Source organism: Oryx dammah, unplaced genomic scaffold (assembly GCF_014754425.2).
Source record: "Oryx dammah isolate SB20612 unplaced genomic scaffold, SCBI_Odam_1.1 HiC_scaffold_14, whole genome shotgun sequence".
Taxonomy (NCBI): Eukaryota; Metazoa; Chordata; class Mammalia; order Artiodactyla; family Bovidae; genus Oryx; species Oryx dammah.
Window position 1 is genome coordinate 36,180,998 of NW_024070198.1, and position 17,496 is coordinate 36,198,493.

Below are 17,496 nucleotides of genomic sequence, written 5' to 3' on the forward strand. Positions count from 1 at the left end.
AATGGCATTAAAACATGTATATTATCATATGTGAAACAAATCGCCAGTCCAGATTTGATGCATGAGACAGGGTGCTCAGGGCTGGTGCACTGGGATGACCCAGAGGGATGGGATGGGGAGCGAGGTGGGAGGGGGGTTCAGGATGGGGAACACATGAACACCCGTGGTGGATTCATGTCAATGTGTGGCAAAACCAAGACAATATTGTAAAGTAATTAGCCTCCAACTAAAATAAATAAATTTATATTAAAAAAATAAGGATGTCGTACAATATCTTTCCTTCTTTGTCTATAAAAAAAAGATACAAATGAACTTACTTACAAAACAAAAACAGACTCTCACAGACTTAGACAAGGAGCTTTGCCGGTCGGGGGGGATACTTAGGGAGTTTGGGATGGACATGTACACACTGCTATATTTAAATGAACGATCAACAAGGACCTACTGTATAGCATGTGGAACTCTGTTCAATGTTATGTGGCAGCCTGGATACAAGGGGAGTTGGGGGAGAATGGACACACACACACACACATATATATATGGTTGTGTCCCTTTGCTGTTCACCTGAATCTATCACAACTGTTAATCAGTTATACTCCAACACAATAAAAATGAAATAAAGTGTAAAATAAAAAGTTTTTTAAAAGATAGTATTTAAAATTTCTTCAAAGGAAAAAAGGTAAGTCGATTTGGTAGAAATTTGCTTCCATTTTTGCATAATACAAAAGGTAAAATCTCTACTACCTACCTGGACCAAAACATTTTATGATAATTCCAATCATAAGAATTTGAACTATTCCCACTGCACACAGTAGGCCAACCCAATATCAACAACTAATTCAAATACATTAACTTTCAAAAATGTCAATGGTATAACTCTTTCAGCTGTAACTCAGTGTCAGTTTGAGTGTAAGAAATTCCCATTAATCCTCTATTAGGGAAGGAGAAAGTCCTAAACAACTGCCATCCACACATTCACAGATAAAAAAGAATATTTTCACCTATGGCATACTATGACAATAAGCCAGTCATAGCATACTGGCCACCAAAGACAGGTTATTATCAACAATATCCCCTTTAGGTTTTCCTTGTTACAGCCAGACACCTGAAATAAACTAGCTACTGAAATTTAACTATCCTGCTGCATTTTTATAGCTGCTTTACCTCCAGCAAGAATAAATGTTGAAATGTTTTGTAGTGTAGTTACCAAGTCAACCCTTTATGATATAATCAAACAACCTGACTAATGTGGCATCTGAGAAGCATGGAGAGGCCTTGCTTCCAAGTGGGAGGGTCACTTTCCCAGCTAAAGTCTGGCTTTCCTGTGACATATTTCCTCCTGAACCTTCTGAGCATGATCAGATTTGCTCTATTTTAGGGGATAAAGTAATAACAGATTTACATCACATAAAAAAATAACAGCAAAAATTAAGAAATTATACCTTTTGTGAGACTATCACTTTCCTTGGTGAAAGAGCTATTTCAACCATTCAAATTCCTAAAATGTGTAAGTTCTGTAAACCTAGAATTCCCTTTCTATGAATTAACCTAAGGAACTAATCAGACCATTGTAAAGATGTATGAATTAGAATTCTTATCATGGCATTACAGATAATTCCTAAAAATCAGAAATAATACATCTATCACTGAAGAACTGTTTAAATAAATTACAGTACTATCTTATGATAGAATACTATGGGTAACACTAAAAACTGATATATTTCTCTACTAACATGCAAAGATGACCATGATATACTATTTACTGAAAAGAGTAGGTTGCAAGATTGAGTGCAAAGCATGACTGCATTTTTTGTTGATATATTTCACAGATAAAAGAGCAGGAAAGAAAGACTATAATACACTAATGTTGGCTTTTATCAGAGTCAAAGTAACAATTTTTGCTCTCTTTTAACTGGTCTGCATAGTAAAAATTTTCATAACAAGTACAAACTGTACTTTATGTATGTATAAATAATATACTTATGAAATGATAACGCTCATTATCAATCCATTTCTTTAAAAATCACAATAATGCCAGAGCATATTTTTGGCAAATGGGAAGACAATTCTTCCTTTCTTGGCTGCCCATTGCATCAGCAACTAAACACAGAGTACATGCCTACCCACATAACCCCAAAGCACAGCTGTATGTGTTTGAACAATTCCACCAAAATGCTTACATACTTTTCTGAAATTCCTCCAGTTTTTTAACTGCTTCATCTCGTTCTTGCCTAATTTTGTCACACTGAAACGAAAACAAAACAAAAATGTTAAGTTTGTATCATAAGTTTGGAAAGACAAGAAAGGGTAAATTTATAAACAGTTTTAGGAAAAGAACAGAAATTAAAAATCTTTAACAAGCATTAATGATATATCCAGAAAAGACGAAAACTCTAATTCAAAAAGATCCATGCACCTCAGTGTTAACAGCAGCACTATGCATAATAGTTAAGGAAGCAACCTTAAGTGTCCATCAATAGATGAATGGATGTAGAAGGTATGTGAGATATATATATATATATATAAGCTATGACAACCCTAGACAGTATATCAAAAAGCAAAGATATTAGTTTGCCAACAAAGGTCTGTCCAGTCAAAGCTATGGTTCTTCCAGTAGTCATGTATGGATGTGAGAGTGGGACCATAACGAAAACTCAGCACCGAAGAATTGATGCTTTTGAACTGTGGTGTTGGAAACTCTTGAGACTCCCTTGGACTGCAAGGAGATCAAACCAGTCCATTCTAAAGGAAATCAGTCCTGAATATTCATTGGAAGGACTGATGCTGATGCTAAAGCTCCAAAACTTTGGCCAACTGATGCAAAGAACTGACTCATTGGAAAAGACCTTGATGCTGGGCAAGATTGAAGGCAGGAGGAGAAGGTTATGACTAAGGATGAAATGGTTGGATGGAATCACCAATTCGATAGAGATGAGTCTGAGCAAGCTCCAGGAGCTGTAGTTGGATATGAAGCCTGGGTACTGCAGTCCATGGGGTTGTAAGGAGTCAGACACAACTGAGGGACTGAACTGATACATATATGACCATGCGAATATAGCACTTTACATTTGAATTCTACCATGTCAGATAAACACATCTGGGATATCCTTTTGGGGGGGGGTGGTTCATACCTCTGGATATATCCACAGTAAGAGAATATCTCACCCATAAAAAAGAAACAGTGCCACTGCAGCAGTATGGATGGACCTAGAGACTACCATACTAAGTCAGTCAGAGATAAATATATCACTTATATGTGGAATCAGGGCTTCCCAGGGGCCACTAGTGGTAAAGAGCCTGCCTGCCAATGCAGGAGACATAAGAGACACATGTTTGATCCCTGGGTCAGGAAAATCCCCTGGAGGAGGGCATGACAATCCACTCCAGTATTCTTGCCTGGAGAATCCCATGGACAGAGGAGGCTGGCAAGCTACAGTCCATAGGGTCGCAAAGAGTCAGACACAACTGAAGTGACTCAACACACACACACATACACACACACACACACACACACACACACGGAATCTAAAAAATAATACAAAAAATTGATTTGTTTACAAAATAGAAACAGACAGACATAGAAAACAAACAACTATGGTTACCAAAATAGAGAGGGAGGGAGATAAATTAGCAGTTTGGGATTAGACAGATACATATCATAGGTTCCCTCGCAGCTCAACTGGAAAAGAATCTGCCTGCAATGTGAGAGACCTGGGTTCAATCCCTGGGTTGAGAAGATCCCCCAGAGGAGGGCATGGCAACCCACTCCAGTATTGTTACCTGGGAAATCACCATGGAAAAGGAGTCTGGGGGGCTACAATCCATGGGATGGCAAAGAGTCAGACACAACTGAGAGACTAAGCACAGCACAGCAAATATAAAATAGATAAACAACAAGGATTTACTGTTTAGCACAGGGAATTGTGGGCTTCCCTGATAGCTCGGTGGTAAAAGAATTTGCCTGCAATGCAGGAGACACAGGCGACATGAGTTCGATCCCTAGGTCAGGAAGAATCCTCTGGAGAAGGAAATGACAACCCACTCCAATATTCTTGCCTGAAAAATCCCATGGACTGAGGAGCCTGGCTGGCTACAGTCCATAAGGTCACAAAGATTCGGACATGACTTAGCAACTAAACCACTTCAGCAACTAAACCACAACAATCACAACAGGGAATTATAGTCAGTATCTTGTAATAATCTATACTGGGAACGAATACACATAGAGAGAATAACGGAATCACTCTGCTCTGTACATGAAACTAACATAATATTATAAATCAACTATAGTTCAATAAAAAAAGAAAACATATTTTTTAAAAGAAAAAAATAAGAAGAAAAAAAGGCATTAATGGCCACATAGTATTTATAACCACTCACCAGCATGATACTTGTACCATTTGTATCTGGCCAATTTTCTCAGACCTTCTAAGATAATGAGTCACCTTCCTGCTTATTATCTCCTCAGTAACAGACCAATTTAACATCCTTGAGTTAAAATGTATTCATTCTTTAAGAGAATATTTGTGCCTCTTCTCAAGCAGGTATTTTGCTGGCATAGTAAAAACCCCACTCATGCACAGGGCAGATTCCTGAAACTGGGTCGTTTCAACTATCCAGAACCCTGGGGAATATAGGAAGTGGTCACTACCTGGAGACAAACTCCTCCTCAACATCCTATGCCCTCTGTCACTCAAGAAGAAACCATCCTTGTATCCTTACAATTCTGAATAGAAGAAGGTATAGCAAATTAAAACTAAAATCATAGCATCCGGTCCCATCACTTCATGGCAAATAGATGGGAAAACCATGGAAACAATGACAGACTTCGTTTTCTTGGGCTCCAAAATCACTGCAGATGGTGACTGCCACCATGAAATTAAAATACACTTGCTCCTTGTAAGAAAAGCTATGACCAATCTAGACAGCATATTAAAAAGCAGAGACATTACCTTGCCAACAAAGGTCCGTCTAGTCAAAGCTGTGGTTTTTCCAGTAGTCATGTATGGATGTGAGAGTTGAACTATAAAGAAGGCTGAGCGCTAAAGAATTGATGCTCTTGAACTGTGGTGTTGGAGAAGACTCTTGAGAGTCCCTTGGACTGCAAGGAGATACAACCAGTCCATCCTAAAGGAGATCAGTTCTGAATATTCACTGGAAGGACTGATGCTGACACTGAAGCTCCAATATTTTGGCCACCTGATGTGAAAAACTGACTCACTGGAAAATGAGTGGAATGTTAGGTTTTTAAAAAATTCATTAATACCTTCAGGACCAGTTTAGACATGTCTATTGAGTCAGTGATGCTATCCAACCATCTCATCCTCTGTCATCCCCTTCTCCTCCTGCTTTCAATCTTCCCCAACATCAGATACATTCATTATGAGCACGGAATTTCACAAAACAGGAAGTATAACACATTTTAGGAAGATTTTTTTGTCAAAAATGTCGTGATTTTAGCTGTTAGAATGATAATTAAAATTTTAGTTGTGTGAGAATACTATTACACTATATAAAATACAACATAACTTTATATTTTAATTCTACAATGTCAGATAAACATATCTGGGATATGTTTTTGGGGATTTCATACCTTTGGATATTTTTACTTTCAAATGTCAGTGGCTAAAAATTATGATGCCACTGACAATTTGGAAAAACCAAATTAAAATAATGAGATCTTCTGATCTAACAGACTGGCAAAAACTGAAAAGGTCTGGTACCAGGAGTCAGAAACTCTCACATACTGCAGGTGGAAATGTCAATGGCATATCTACTTTAGAAATAAACTAGCAAAATTGGAATTGCAAGGACTTCCCTGGTGGTTCAGTGGTTAAGACTCTATGCTTCCAATACAATGGGCATGGGTTTGATCCCTGGTCAGGGAACTAAGATCCCACAGGCCTTGCAGCAAGAAAAAAAATTGAAATTGCATATACCCTATGGCTCAGCAATTATACTTCTAGATTCTATCACTAGAATCTCTAGTAATGTGTACAAGATGACCTATGCAAACATGTTCTGCATTTATAACAATACACTCTGGTATATCCATATCATACACTATAATAAAGATGAATGAACTAATGTTTTATGTATCAATGTTTTATGTTTTACATCTATCAATAAATATAAACCAGATTCTCAAAAATCATAACGCTGAGTAAAAGGAGTTATAGAATATATATATCAAATGATACCTTAAACACACAAAAGTACTTCATATATTTCCACTGCATCTGTATATTTCCTGATACATATGGTATATATATAAAAACATGGAACAGAAGGATACATATAAAATATATGCAAGTAGTTGCCTCTTAAAAGCCAGGGAGGGGAAGGGTCTAGGGTTGGGTGACACTGGGGACCTTCCATTTTACTTTTAAATTTGAAAAAGTAAGCTAATTCTGTGACATGTATACGTGTCATATTATTCTCTGCCCTTTTCTATGCTTTTAAAATATTTTTAAAATAAAAAAATTAAGCTATTGTTCAGTTTTGGCAGTTAGTCTATCAAGAACTGAAACTTTTTAAAAGTTCTAGTTTTAAAATCCTCCGTCTATTTGGGTAAACCCATTCTGGCTAGCATACACAAAATGAGTACACAGTGCTAAACTAGCAAAGCTATTTACTTAAATCCTGACTCAGACCCTCCATAAGAGGGATCACACAGGACCATTTTCTAAAGGAAAAGGAATATCCTTTCATTAAAGCTTTCTGGTGGGAATTTAACGTCTGCTAAAAAAAAAAGAAGAAGAAGAAGAGTAATTCTAATACAGTTTCTAGTCCCAACTTAATGTGTAAACCGAATTTATTGTCTTTTGGTGTTTCAAGTTCCAAGCACTGGACTCCTGTATTCTCAACTAAGTTTATGAGATCCTTTCCCCACGAGATAGTGTAACACCTAGCTTTAGGAGTGTGCTAGCCAGCTGACTCGGGAATGCTCCTCTCATTTTCATGAATGTGGCACCTGTTTGCTTTGTACTTCCCCACCAGTTTGCCAATCTGCCCACCCATGCCCAAGTTCTCCTCTCCTAAGGCCCAGGGAGACATGCTTTGGTTAGTAACAGGTCTCACCAATCACAGTCTTATCCCTACATTCAAGCAACGAGTTTCTACAGTCCACCTATATGCTTTCACACTAACTCTACAGTCATCACCAGCGGCTTCAAAGCGGTCTCCCAACACACCAGCTGTGTTCTATCAGAGGTCTTCATGTTGCTTTCTATTTTCTGCAACCATATTATGATAGAACTGGCAGCCACAGAATTTACCATCTGCTATGGATACTGAAAGGGGCTGTGGGGTGCGGGGGGAGAGATTTACACATGCTACAAAAGGAACTTATTTATTCCAAACCAGAGCTGAGCAAAATATGGAGGATACATCCGTTTACTAAGCAGAAATCCAAATATCTACTTTTTTCATCATTTTAGATGAACCCAGAAATATATCTTGTAATCTTTATCTCATTCCACCAACAGGAAGAAATGAGCAAAGACTCTGGAAGGGTGTTACCTCTTTATGTCCCACAGAAGCCCCTCATCCCTCCCACCCCTTCCTCTCTCCTGCTTGCGCAGCTGTGCCAATTGCAGAAACTGTTTCTTTTTGTGCGAGAATTGCTCATGAAGACTCTGCAATAGCAACAGATGTTCTTGGGCCCACATCACTTAATTATGATGCTCAACGATTCTCTGCAGCTCAAGGCTGGGGTAGAACCCAGCAGCATGACTGCTGCCTGGCTGAAGCAAGCTGGGTAACATTACATCTATTCTAGAGTCTCTATTCTGGCTCTTCATGAAGTGACGAATTGGCCGGTGGTTAGCCTTGCTGGTTTTGAAAGCTCTTAATATTAGAAGCCCTGGCTGTTTTCCAGAACTCTTCCTTGAGGCTCATCCAGGCAGCTACCCGGCTTTGGAAACTACACCAGCATTTCAAAGCACCGGCAGGCTGACTTACAGAGGAAAGTCTTTCCAGGGTGAACTGGCACTCCCTTCTCCCCTACCAAAATGGGTAGCTCTGTTCTTTCTGCCTCACATATCATCCAACTCCAGTTTATACTAAGATGTCTGCTCACTGGGGCTCAGCAGAAGTATAGATAACTGATTCAGACGCTAAGATATCTTTATATTTTGCTGTGTGTATGTTTTATGCAAGGAAACCTCTGATGTTCTGAATTGTGTCTAACTTCCACTAACATAAACATTCATTTTTATCTCTATGATGCACAAATTTAACCAAGGGCTGTGAGCCTATAGAAACACCAGTTTGGAGCCCAAGAAGTGCACACGTGCACTGCCTACACAGGACAACAGAGCCGAGGATCTGGACAAAGACTACTACTACCTTACGGTTGACTGAATTAGACTTCTAAGCAGGTATCTACTGTAATCACTGAAAGCCTTTATTTCCTTCCTCCAAGTACTGAACAAATTATTCATACAGGCACTATGTTAAGCAGGAAAAAAATACAGTGAGAAACATATCAGGCAAAGTGCTCTCATAAAACTTATGATCAACCAAGAAAGATCAACAATGAAACGAGCAATTTATAACAACACAGCTATAATCAGAGAAATACTGCACTAGAGGAACACACAGCAGAGGCTACAACATTGAGTCTGAAGAGGTCTCAACCCTACATCATTTTTTACTTATTTTTCTTGAACTTCATTCCTTTTTTGTCCAGTTACAATATTTAAAAAGTTTAAAAAGGCATAGCATTCGAATTGTGCATATCTACCTGTTTTAGTATCTTTGGTGATGCAGTTCAAAAACCATCAAATCATTTTTAATAAGAATCACCAATTCTATTGTTCTACCTCTGTAAGTCTGGCTAGAACTCAGCTGAGCTTATCTTTAAAGAACACAGTAAATTAAATCATTCCCACTAGGACGGAATTCTTTTCACTCTCCTTCTCTTGTGCTGGTGTTCTTTCTTCCAATTCAAAGTTCTTTCCCTCCAATTTTCACAGGCAATAAAGTAGTAGCTGCCCCCTAAAGCTGTCTTACAGCATTCTCCAAATTCTAGGTATTGTGTGGTAGATGGAAACACATGTCATCAGAACAGAGATCCTTGCTCTTTGTTTCTGGATAGATTGCTGTTAATAAGAGACTCATTTTCACTTTCAAACTGCTAAGTAATTACTTTTTCTCTGGCACAACCACTTGCCACTCTGTTCTAAAGAAACTGCATGTATGTGAATGTATTATGCATGAACAGTTAGCATAATGGGTGCATATCTTGCTCTTTAGAGTGGCTTCTTTATTTATTTCTTAAAAATAAAATACTTCGGGACCTTCACCTCTGAAATTTACACAAGATGAAGAAATTTTTAACAATAGACAACTGAGCCAAGATGCAAACAGTTATCATCTATCTTGCTTCTTGAAACCTAAGTCTTGGAAAGTGTCTGTCTCATTCCCTTTTCATTCATTGTTCCTGGCAAGCTGACAGAACCGCCTGATGCAGGGTTACAGTAGCTCACCCAAACGACTTCTAATCAGCCACTTAAACATTTATTCATTTCAAAACTCGATCTCAGAACATAGTATTAAACATAAATACTTACTGTTCAAAGGCAGACATTCTTCTATTCTACAGATTTCTTTCTTTTTATGCACACTCCACACACACCCCCACCACCCGGAGAAATGTGAAAGCTATTCCATTAAAAGCTCAAAGAAGCTTTGCAGCATCCCCCCACCTCCGTATATAGGAAAAAACCACAAAGGACTATGACAAAGATTCTGAATGAGTCATAAAGAATGCCCTTCAATTGTAGAAGCATGACTAACACATTTAAATATGATAACTGCTTCACAAGCAGAGTGAAACTTCATTTGGTTGACTTCAAAATATACAGTCCTCTATTTTTCTTTTACCCCCAAAATAATTTGGAAGGGTTATTGAAATCAATGTGATAGGCCTTCCCAGTTTCTAACATATTGTTGATAATGCTACTTAGGCAAAAAATAGTGGAAAGTAACAACCTTTCCATCGTCTCCACCTTTAATGATGTCTCAAAAAAAAAAAACAAAAAACACTAATCCAACCCTATATAATATAATATATATTATATTTCTATATAATGGGCCCTATATAATATTTTTATAATGAATTTTGGTTGATAAGATGTGATAAATATATAAGAAATATACAGGTGTTTCACTACAAAGAAGCAACAATCTTGCTTGTGAGAGACAGAAGACTTTGAAAAAAAATATTTAAGTGATACTTAAGCCAAGCATTAAGAGATAATAAGGGTTTGTGGCTTGGAATTGGGTAGGAATCTTGTCTCTGTTCTTTTTCCCATCCTACTCCCAAATTCTGGATATGATCGCTCAGAACATGTGCGTTCATGTTCTAAGCACAATTCATCACAGTCATTTGTCAAGTTGCCTGTATCCCTCATTAGAGTCATTTTATACTTAAGAGTGGGATATTCGCACATTTTTCTTTACCTCCCTGTGCTCAGAAAGCATTCAGCAAAGAGTTTTCCTTTCAATATAAGGTTTCCTCATCAACTCAGATCCCGATTCCATCCTCAAAAAAATTGATAAAAAACACAAAATGATCATGTTACACTGTTCTTAAAAAAGGAGAACTGCCAAGGGAAAGACGGTTAAGACACTGGCCCAGCCTCCCAAATCTCCTACTCTGACCCTTGGGTTGCACTGTGTCAGAATCTATGCACACGCACGCACAGGCGGGTACACATGTGCAGACACACACAGAAACACACACACGTGAGAATTTTTCTAATGTAAGATTGATTTGACATTTAACTTTCAGTTTTTAAATACAAACCAATATACGGTGAAGAAGAACGATCCAGAAAAGTATTGAGTCTGATCATTTTTGGTGGAAAATTCCTGAGCTAACAATCAAAAGTAAAGAATAAAACCAAGACTTTTGTGGGAAAAGTCAATTAGCTCCTCTAAGTTTACCTGCTTCAAAATGAATATTTGTAGTCAGGATACCTATGTCTGAATCTAGACTCTGTTAAGCCCTGAAAAAGGAGGTTGTGAAAGTGCTACTCGCTCAGTCATGTCTGACTCTTTGTGATCCATGGACTGTAGCCCATCAGGCTCCTCTGTCCATGGGATTCTCCCAGGCAAGAATACTGGAGTGGGTTGCCATTCCCTTCTCCAGGGAATCTTCCCGACCCAGGGACCGAACCTGGGTCTCCTGCATTGCAGGCAGATTCTTTACCTTCGATGCCACCAGGGAAGCCCATGCTGAGCCCTGAGGTCCTGATTTCTGTGAAACAAAGCTGGCACAGGGTTGCTGGGAGCATCAGATAAGATAGATAAGGGGATGTACATGACCTGCAGTAGCTTCTTAAAAAAACAGTCTCTTCGGCAACTACCTGTTCTGAGGAAATTCACATCCCACCACTTGTCTCAACAGAGGAGATTCCAAACAGGGTATAAAAAGATCTACCCAAAGGAATCATACCCAGTGTCTCTTCCCACTGATAAGGTTCACGACCAGACAACACAGATGGTTAAACTTAATGTGGACATAAGGAAGGAAAAACCTTGCTGTTTATTTTTCTGGTCCCTTCCATGTCTGCAAAATTTGCCCACACTGAATTAACTAAGGCAAAAGGAGTCTTACTTTAGACTCCTATCCTTGACGCATTTAACTGAACTTGTTTGGGGTCATGAAGTAAGAATAGCCATGAATATCTGCTGATGCGGACTGCACAAAGCTCGCACAGCCAAGCAGAAGAAAGTGCTTTGCCAGAGAAAATGGTGTTCTCCATTTACCACCTCCAGAACTAAAGCTGCTTTTACTCATTCTGTGCTGTATAAAAAGGCTTTTATTATAGGCTTCCTTCCTTTGTCATACAGCCCCCTTTGGGGGAAAAATCTGCAGTAATAAGCCTGCTAGTCTTTTAACACAAGATAAACAAGAGTGTGGTAAACTTAAAACCATCCTACTTTGTTTTACCCGACCACACAGCATTCCATATCACTTTCATGTCTTTTCTTCCCATTTCTGTTAATAGTTATTTTTAAAGAATGAGTATAGGAGCAGGTCAATAGAGATGTTACAAAACTTTCTGGACATACTCTGTGTAGAGAAACAGAGGCCAAGTTAATTTTTAATCCTTCTTTTGCCAAATGCATTTTACCTGCTGTTCACTTGTATTACAGATGGTTCACTTAAAAACTCACTGCAGAAAGTGGCTCGCAGTTAAACAACCTTCATCATCACTAATAACAGATGTTTATAGAATGTCAACTATTTTTAGGGCAATGCTAGGTCTACAGATAAGCAAGGATTAAAGAAGCATAAGAAAAAATACAAAAAAATTTGTTCCTGTTATGTTATTCATGTTCTCCTAGATCCTTCTTTCTCTGTCATATGGAGACATGTTTGCTTTTCCTAGTCCTATTTTCTACGTAAATCAAAGAGTTTTCCTGAATTAACCCTTCCTACTTGATTTGCTCTTTCACTCTTGGACCAGAAACATCTATGGAGGAGACTCAATTGCTAAGTCTTGGCTCTTTCTCCCCAAGCTGGAAGATGGGTGAGTATCTTAAGGAAAGAGGCTCAAGCTATCTGGCTTAAGCATCACCCATCAGCTTTGCTTTAAAATTATGGGGCATCAGGGACCGAGGATCTAGGTGCACACTCCCCACCTATTGGCAGACTTGGGACATTTGTGATTTTGTTGTCTAATAATTGAGAACTAGAAAACCTGTCAAACTTAATTCTGTGACCTTCTTACCATATTAGATGCATGTACCAGCCATCTTCTATCACAAATATTCTCATTACCCACCTACCATGTCCTGTACTGCCTAGTAAAAGGAAGGAAAGATACTTAAAATTTTATAGAACACCAAAGGTTTATTTACAAATGAGCAAAGAGGCAAGAAATCTGAGTGAAAAATAACGATCTAAAAATCCATTATAATGTGCTTTGAACTAGAGTACTTACCATTAATACTACCACACCAACATCTATATAGGTGGCAAATTAATATGAGTTAAAAAGTTAAATGTTAAGAGCTTAATATTAAAAGTCGATTCTTAACAGCTCAATAAATACCCCTCAAATATGCCACAATTTATTATTTTACCCCTCCAAAATATTTAGCTGTCTGCCAATTTTCATTACATCTCTTACTCTGAAATTTTCAAGACAAGGTTGAATAATTTGCAGCAATGATGAGCACCTTCTTTAATAACCAAAGAATCTGTTTCATTAATTTTCCACCATGGGTGTTATGCTTTGAAATATTTGGTCTATCAAACAAATTTCTAAAAATAAAAATTTTTAATTTCTAAAATAAACTTCATTTATATCTAAATAACAATAATGAACATCTCTCTCTCTCTCTCTCCTCCTTTTCATTCTCTACTTAGTCCCTGTACTTCTTAAAACTCAGTCTTCCCTTCTATTTGTCCCTTCCCTAAACTTATAGGGAAAAGAAGACATATGTTTAAAAAAAAAAAACACTCATGAATCTTAAATGGGTATGTTCAGAGACATAAAGGTAAGTAGAATTCAATTATTTAACAATTAAAAAATAAAACTGCCAGAGCCTAGGAAAATATTCACCAGGCTCCACCATCTTCACATTGGGTGTTTTTCAATTTCCAACATATTATTCACATATTTAGAGGAAGCAAACATACAAAGGGTTTATGGAGACATTTGAGCTAAACGCCAGTGGACTGATTCCAAAGAGTTGCCTCCAGATCTAAGATGCTTAAACCCCAAAGGTAAATGTCTCAGGCCTTCAATGTCATCACTAGAATCCCAAATCTGACTGTTGGAAAAAGTATACTTCTTGGGGGCCTGAGATCCTTGGCCTGGTGCCTTGCTGCACATTTAGCTGTGTAGTTAATCTCCCAGAGCAGCGCCCACTGTGGCATGCCTGCTATTCTTTACCATCTGGAGCCTGGAGTTGATATTAGCCTGAACCACACATGCAGGAGAAAAGAAATTAAAAAAAAAAACAACTCTCATTCGCATTTAACTGAAATTGGTGGCAGAACAATGCACCATGCTGTCTAGGCTTTTTACACATATAAGAAAGGAAAGAAAGAGTAAAATACAAACCTTCTCCTTTGTCTTCTGGTTCTCTGCTCTAAGGTCTTCATATTCACCTATCGCTAAAAGAAAAAAAGGAAAGAAATATCACAATGCTATCAAAAGTTTACTGTGGAAAAACCTGGGAACCCAACTAACCCCTACTGTCTATTTACTAGACTGGGGGTGGGGTGGAGAAGAGGCTACAGAAGATGGGGTCCTGCTTTAAAGAAAAAGGAAGAAAAAGAGACCAGAGTGGATGTGAGTCCCCTGAGCCAAATTTCAGTTCTCCCGGGTCATTAGGAAGACTTATGAGCCATAAATGCCGGTGACAAGGCACTTCTCATCTCTGATGTTCAGCAATTGTGAAAGGAGACAGGTGGGTGTTCCCTGAAGTTCCTTCCAGCATCATCAGGCTGCGGTACTGTAATCAGAGGTGTATTTTTGAAAACTGGCCTCCAGAAAATAAACTCAGTGTCACATATCTGCTCTACCCACAGATGAAAGTTTATGCTATGAGCATTCAGCTAAGAACAACTATTTTCAGGCACTGCAAGATCATCAACCACCAAGCTATGACCAGATCCTAGCCAGATTCATTTCTCTAAGTTGCAAGAATATGGGAGTTGTTTGCCAATATATCCAATTATGTGGGGAAAGTAGCAGTTTTCTACTTAAAATCCTCTACTGCCAGAAAAATGATCAGAACCCCCGCATTCAACTTTTAGCCAAAGCACCATTTTTAGATATCCTCACAGTTGAGAATGTGATGTTCAAAGTTTATGGTGGGAAGAAAGAGAATGATCTAGCATTAATGATGGAGCAGAATGTCTAAGGTGGGCCCAGGAGAATTGCTGTCTACTCCCAGACCAGCACCATTTTGACTGGTATGAAGGAACCAGGCAATAACCAAGCTTGGATTTTTATACTTTGACTTTTAAAAAATCTAATTGGTATTTATCTTCAAAAGCTCAGTTTTGGTCTTCCTGATGGCTCAGTGGTGTAAAGAATCTGTCTGCCAGTGCAGGAGACACAGGTTCAATCCCTGGTCCTGGAGGATCCCACATGCCATGGAACAACAAAGCTCGTGGGCCACAACCACTGAGCCTGAGCTCTAGAGCCTGGGATCTGCAACCACTGAAGCCCATGTGTCCAGAGCCTGTGCTCTGCAAAGAGAACCCCATGCATGGCAACTAGAGAACAGCCCCAGCTCCCTGCAACTAGAAAAAAAGCCCACACAGCAATGAAGATCCAGCACAGCCAAAAATAAATAAAATAAATCAATTTAAAAGCTCAGCTTTTCTTTAAAAAAAAAAAAAAAAGAGCTCTCTATATCTATGAAGAACCTGAAGGCAGAAATAAAAAAATCTGAAACCTGTAGTTTTAAGGACATTCCAAATAATCTGGTCATTACTGCTAGAGTATATGATTCTAACCACTGGAGCAGACACCCTCAAAACAATTCATATAGTAAAGTACATGCTGTTTCTTTCAATAGCAATCTGAAGGGTAGTTACTATGATGGCAGGACTGAAATCTTAAAATCCAATTCAAATAAATAAATATTTATGGGATTATATCATCAATGCCCAGAAGTTTTACCAACACCTCATCTAAATAAGAACTAATAGACAATTTGTATCAAAGCCACACCCAAAAAGAATCTTTGAAAATTTGCCCATAAATAGCTTAACGTATACATGTAAAGATATACCCCTTTTAAAAATAGTTGCAACAGAAAAGATTTGATTAATCACAGACGGAAGCTCACCAGCTCCTTATCAGCCACCATCATACAAACCCAACCAGTCAATGAGTATGAACTAAATTGTCCTCGGGTCTGAAAATTCAATAAAATGTCCCGTCCCTCCTTTTTCAACAAAAAGAAACAAGAACTAAGAGATTCTGAGACTAAGAACTAAGAACTAAGATTCTAAGAACTAAGAGATTCTATCCACTTACATCACTGGGCAGTCTATGGTCACGGCCCCAAATCTTATTACTACATTTAATATTGTTTCAAAAAAAGAAATAAATATTTTAGTGAGAGACTTTGCTTCAGTTTACTTAACATTCAAAAGTATTCTTAGATAAAGTTGAAAAATCAAAATTGATTTACTACTCTATTCTTGATGACCTACATTACAGATATACAAAAAAAGCAATAAAGGATTTTAAACCATGATCTCACACTGACTTTAAGAAATTTTTTTTCTAATCAACCCATAAATACCATACTAATAATTTTCTAACTTCTTTGATGAAGGGTTTTTCATTTGTTGAGCCAATATTTGCTGCTAAATCTCCATATTCCCTGCCCTTATAATGAATATAACTAGCATATAGGAGAAATAAGTATTAACCTTTAAGATTAATCATGTTAAACCTTAGGCTAAGTAAATTCCTTTCTTGATTGTAACCCACTACACCCTCACCCTATAGGAATGCAACTTTATTTGAAGGGTGGCGCTTGGTTTAAGAAAAAATCACCCCTGGAAAAAATAAGTCTTCTGGTTGACTGACCGTTATCAGAAAGGGCCATAAAATGTCAGCAGGCCTCATGGCCAGAAGATGATGTAAAACCCATAAGACCTTTGTATACATTTATATGAAGCACCTGATTTGACAAGGGTCAGGTCTGCTGACCCCCGCGTGACTCTGTATTCATCCCTATGTATAACAAAAAGTATATAAGCAAACCCGAAAAATAAAGAAAATGGATCAGTTTCTGGAAAAAAAAAAAAGAAATTTTTTTTTCCTATTTAAAACATTAGATAATGGCTTTGAAGGCCTTTTCAAAAAAATTGACACTGTTCTTCCATTCGACTGCCAGTAGAGTCCAGACTCCCAATTACTGGCTCTTTCTGAAAAGCATTAATTATGAACCCTTCACCTATCATATCTTAATGGAAACCACAGAAAATATGTTTTCAATGACTGAATACAATTTAAAAAAAAACAAAACAGGTACCTGCCCAGGGGTAGAAAAAGTATGGGAAGAATTCAACCATTTAGTAGTGGAAAGGGGCACTTGGGGAATAGGACATAGAAACATTTACTCATATATTTCTATTTCTTTGAAATTAAAAAACCAAGCTCACTGCCCTAAACAATAGTCACACATACATACATCATAGTGAATACATATATAACCCCAGTTTTAGCAAACTTGTAAACACTGTAGTGACCTATGTTATTCAGCTACTTTTTTGGCAATGCCAAAGTGTCACAGAGTAAGCCTTATCGTTTCATACCTGGCTCACAGTTTCAAAAACTTTTACCATGAATTGCACAACTCAAGTGATTTGATGAGAGAAATCTTCCAAATGCTGAATTAATCAACAAAAAAGAAGAAATTATTTGACCAACTCTTTCACGGGAAAGATACCTGCAGCTTGGGAAGACGTCATCCCTTAAAGTATATTTTATAAAGTCACAT

The 17,496-nt window shown here is 37.9% G+C and overlaps 1 protein-coding gene across 3 annotated transcripts in view; it reads right to left on the bottom strand.

The window, feature by feature from the left end:
* SHTN1 (shootin 1) overlaps positions 1-17,496 on the bottom strand; it is a 115,000-nt gene that overhangs the window by 81,952 nt on the left and 15,552 nt on the right. For all 3 annotated transcript variants that reach the window (XM_040254825.1, XM_040254824.1, XM_040254826.1), the window contains exons 2-3: positions 14,088-14,140; positions 2,185-2,245 (exon numbers count right to left, since the gene is read on the bottom strand). In XM_040254825.1, the coding sequence (XP_040110759.1) occupies positions 2,185-2,245; positions 14,088-14,140 (114 nt within the window). The remainder of the gene's footprint in view (positions 1-2,184; positions 2,246-14,087; positions 14,141-17,496) is intronic.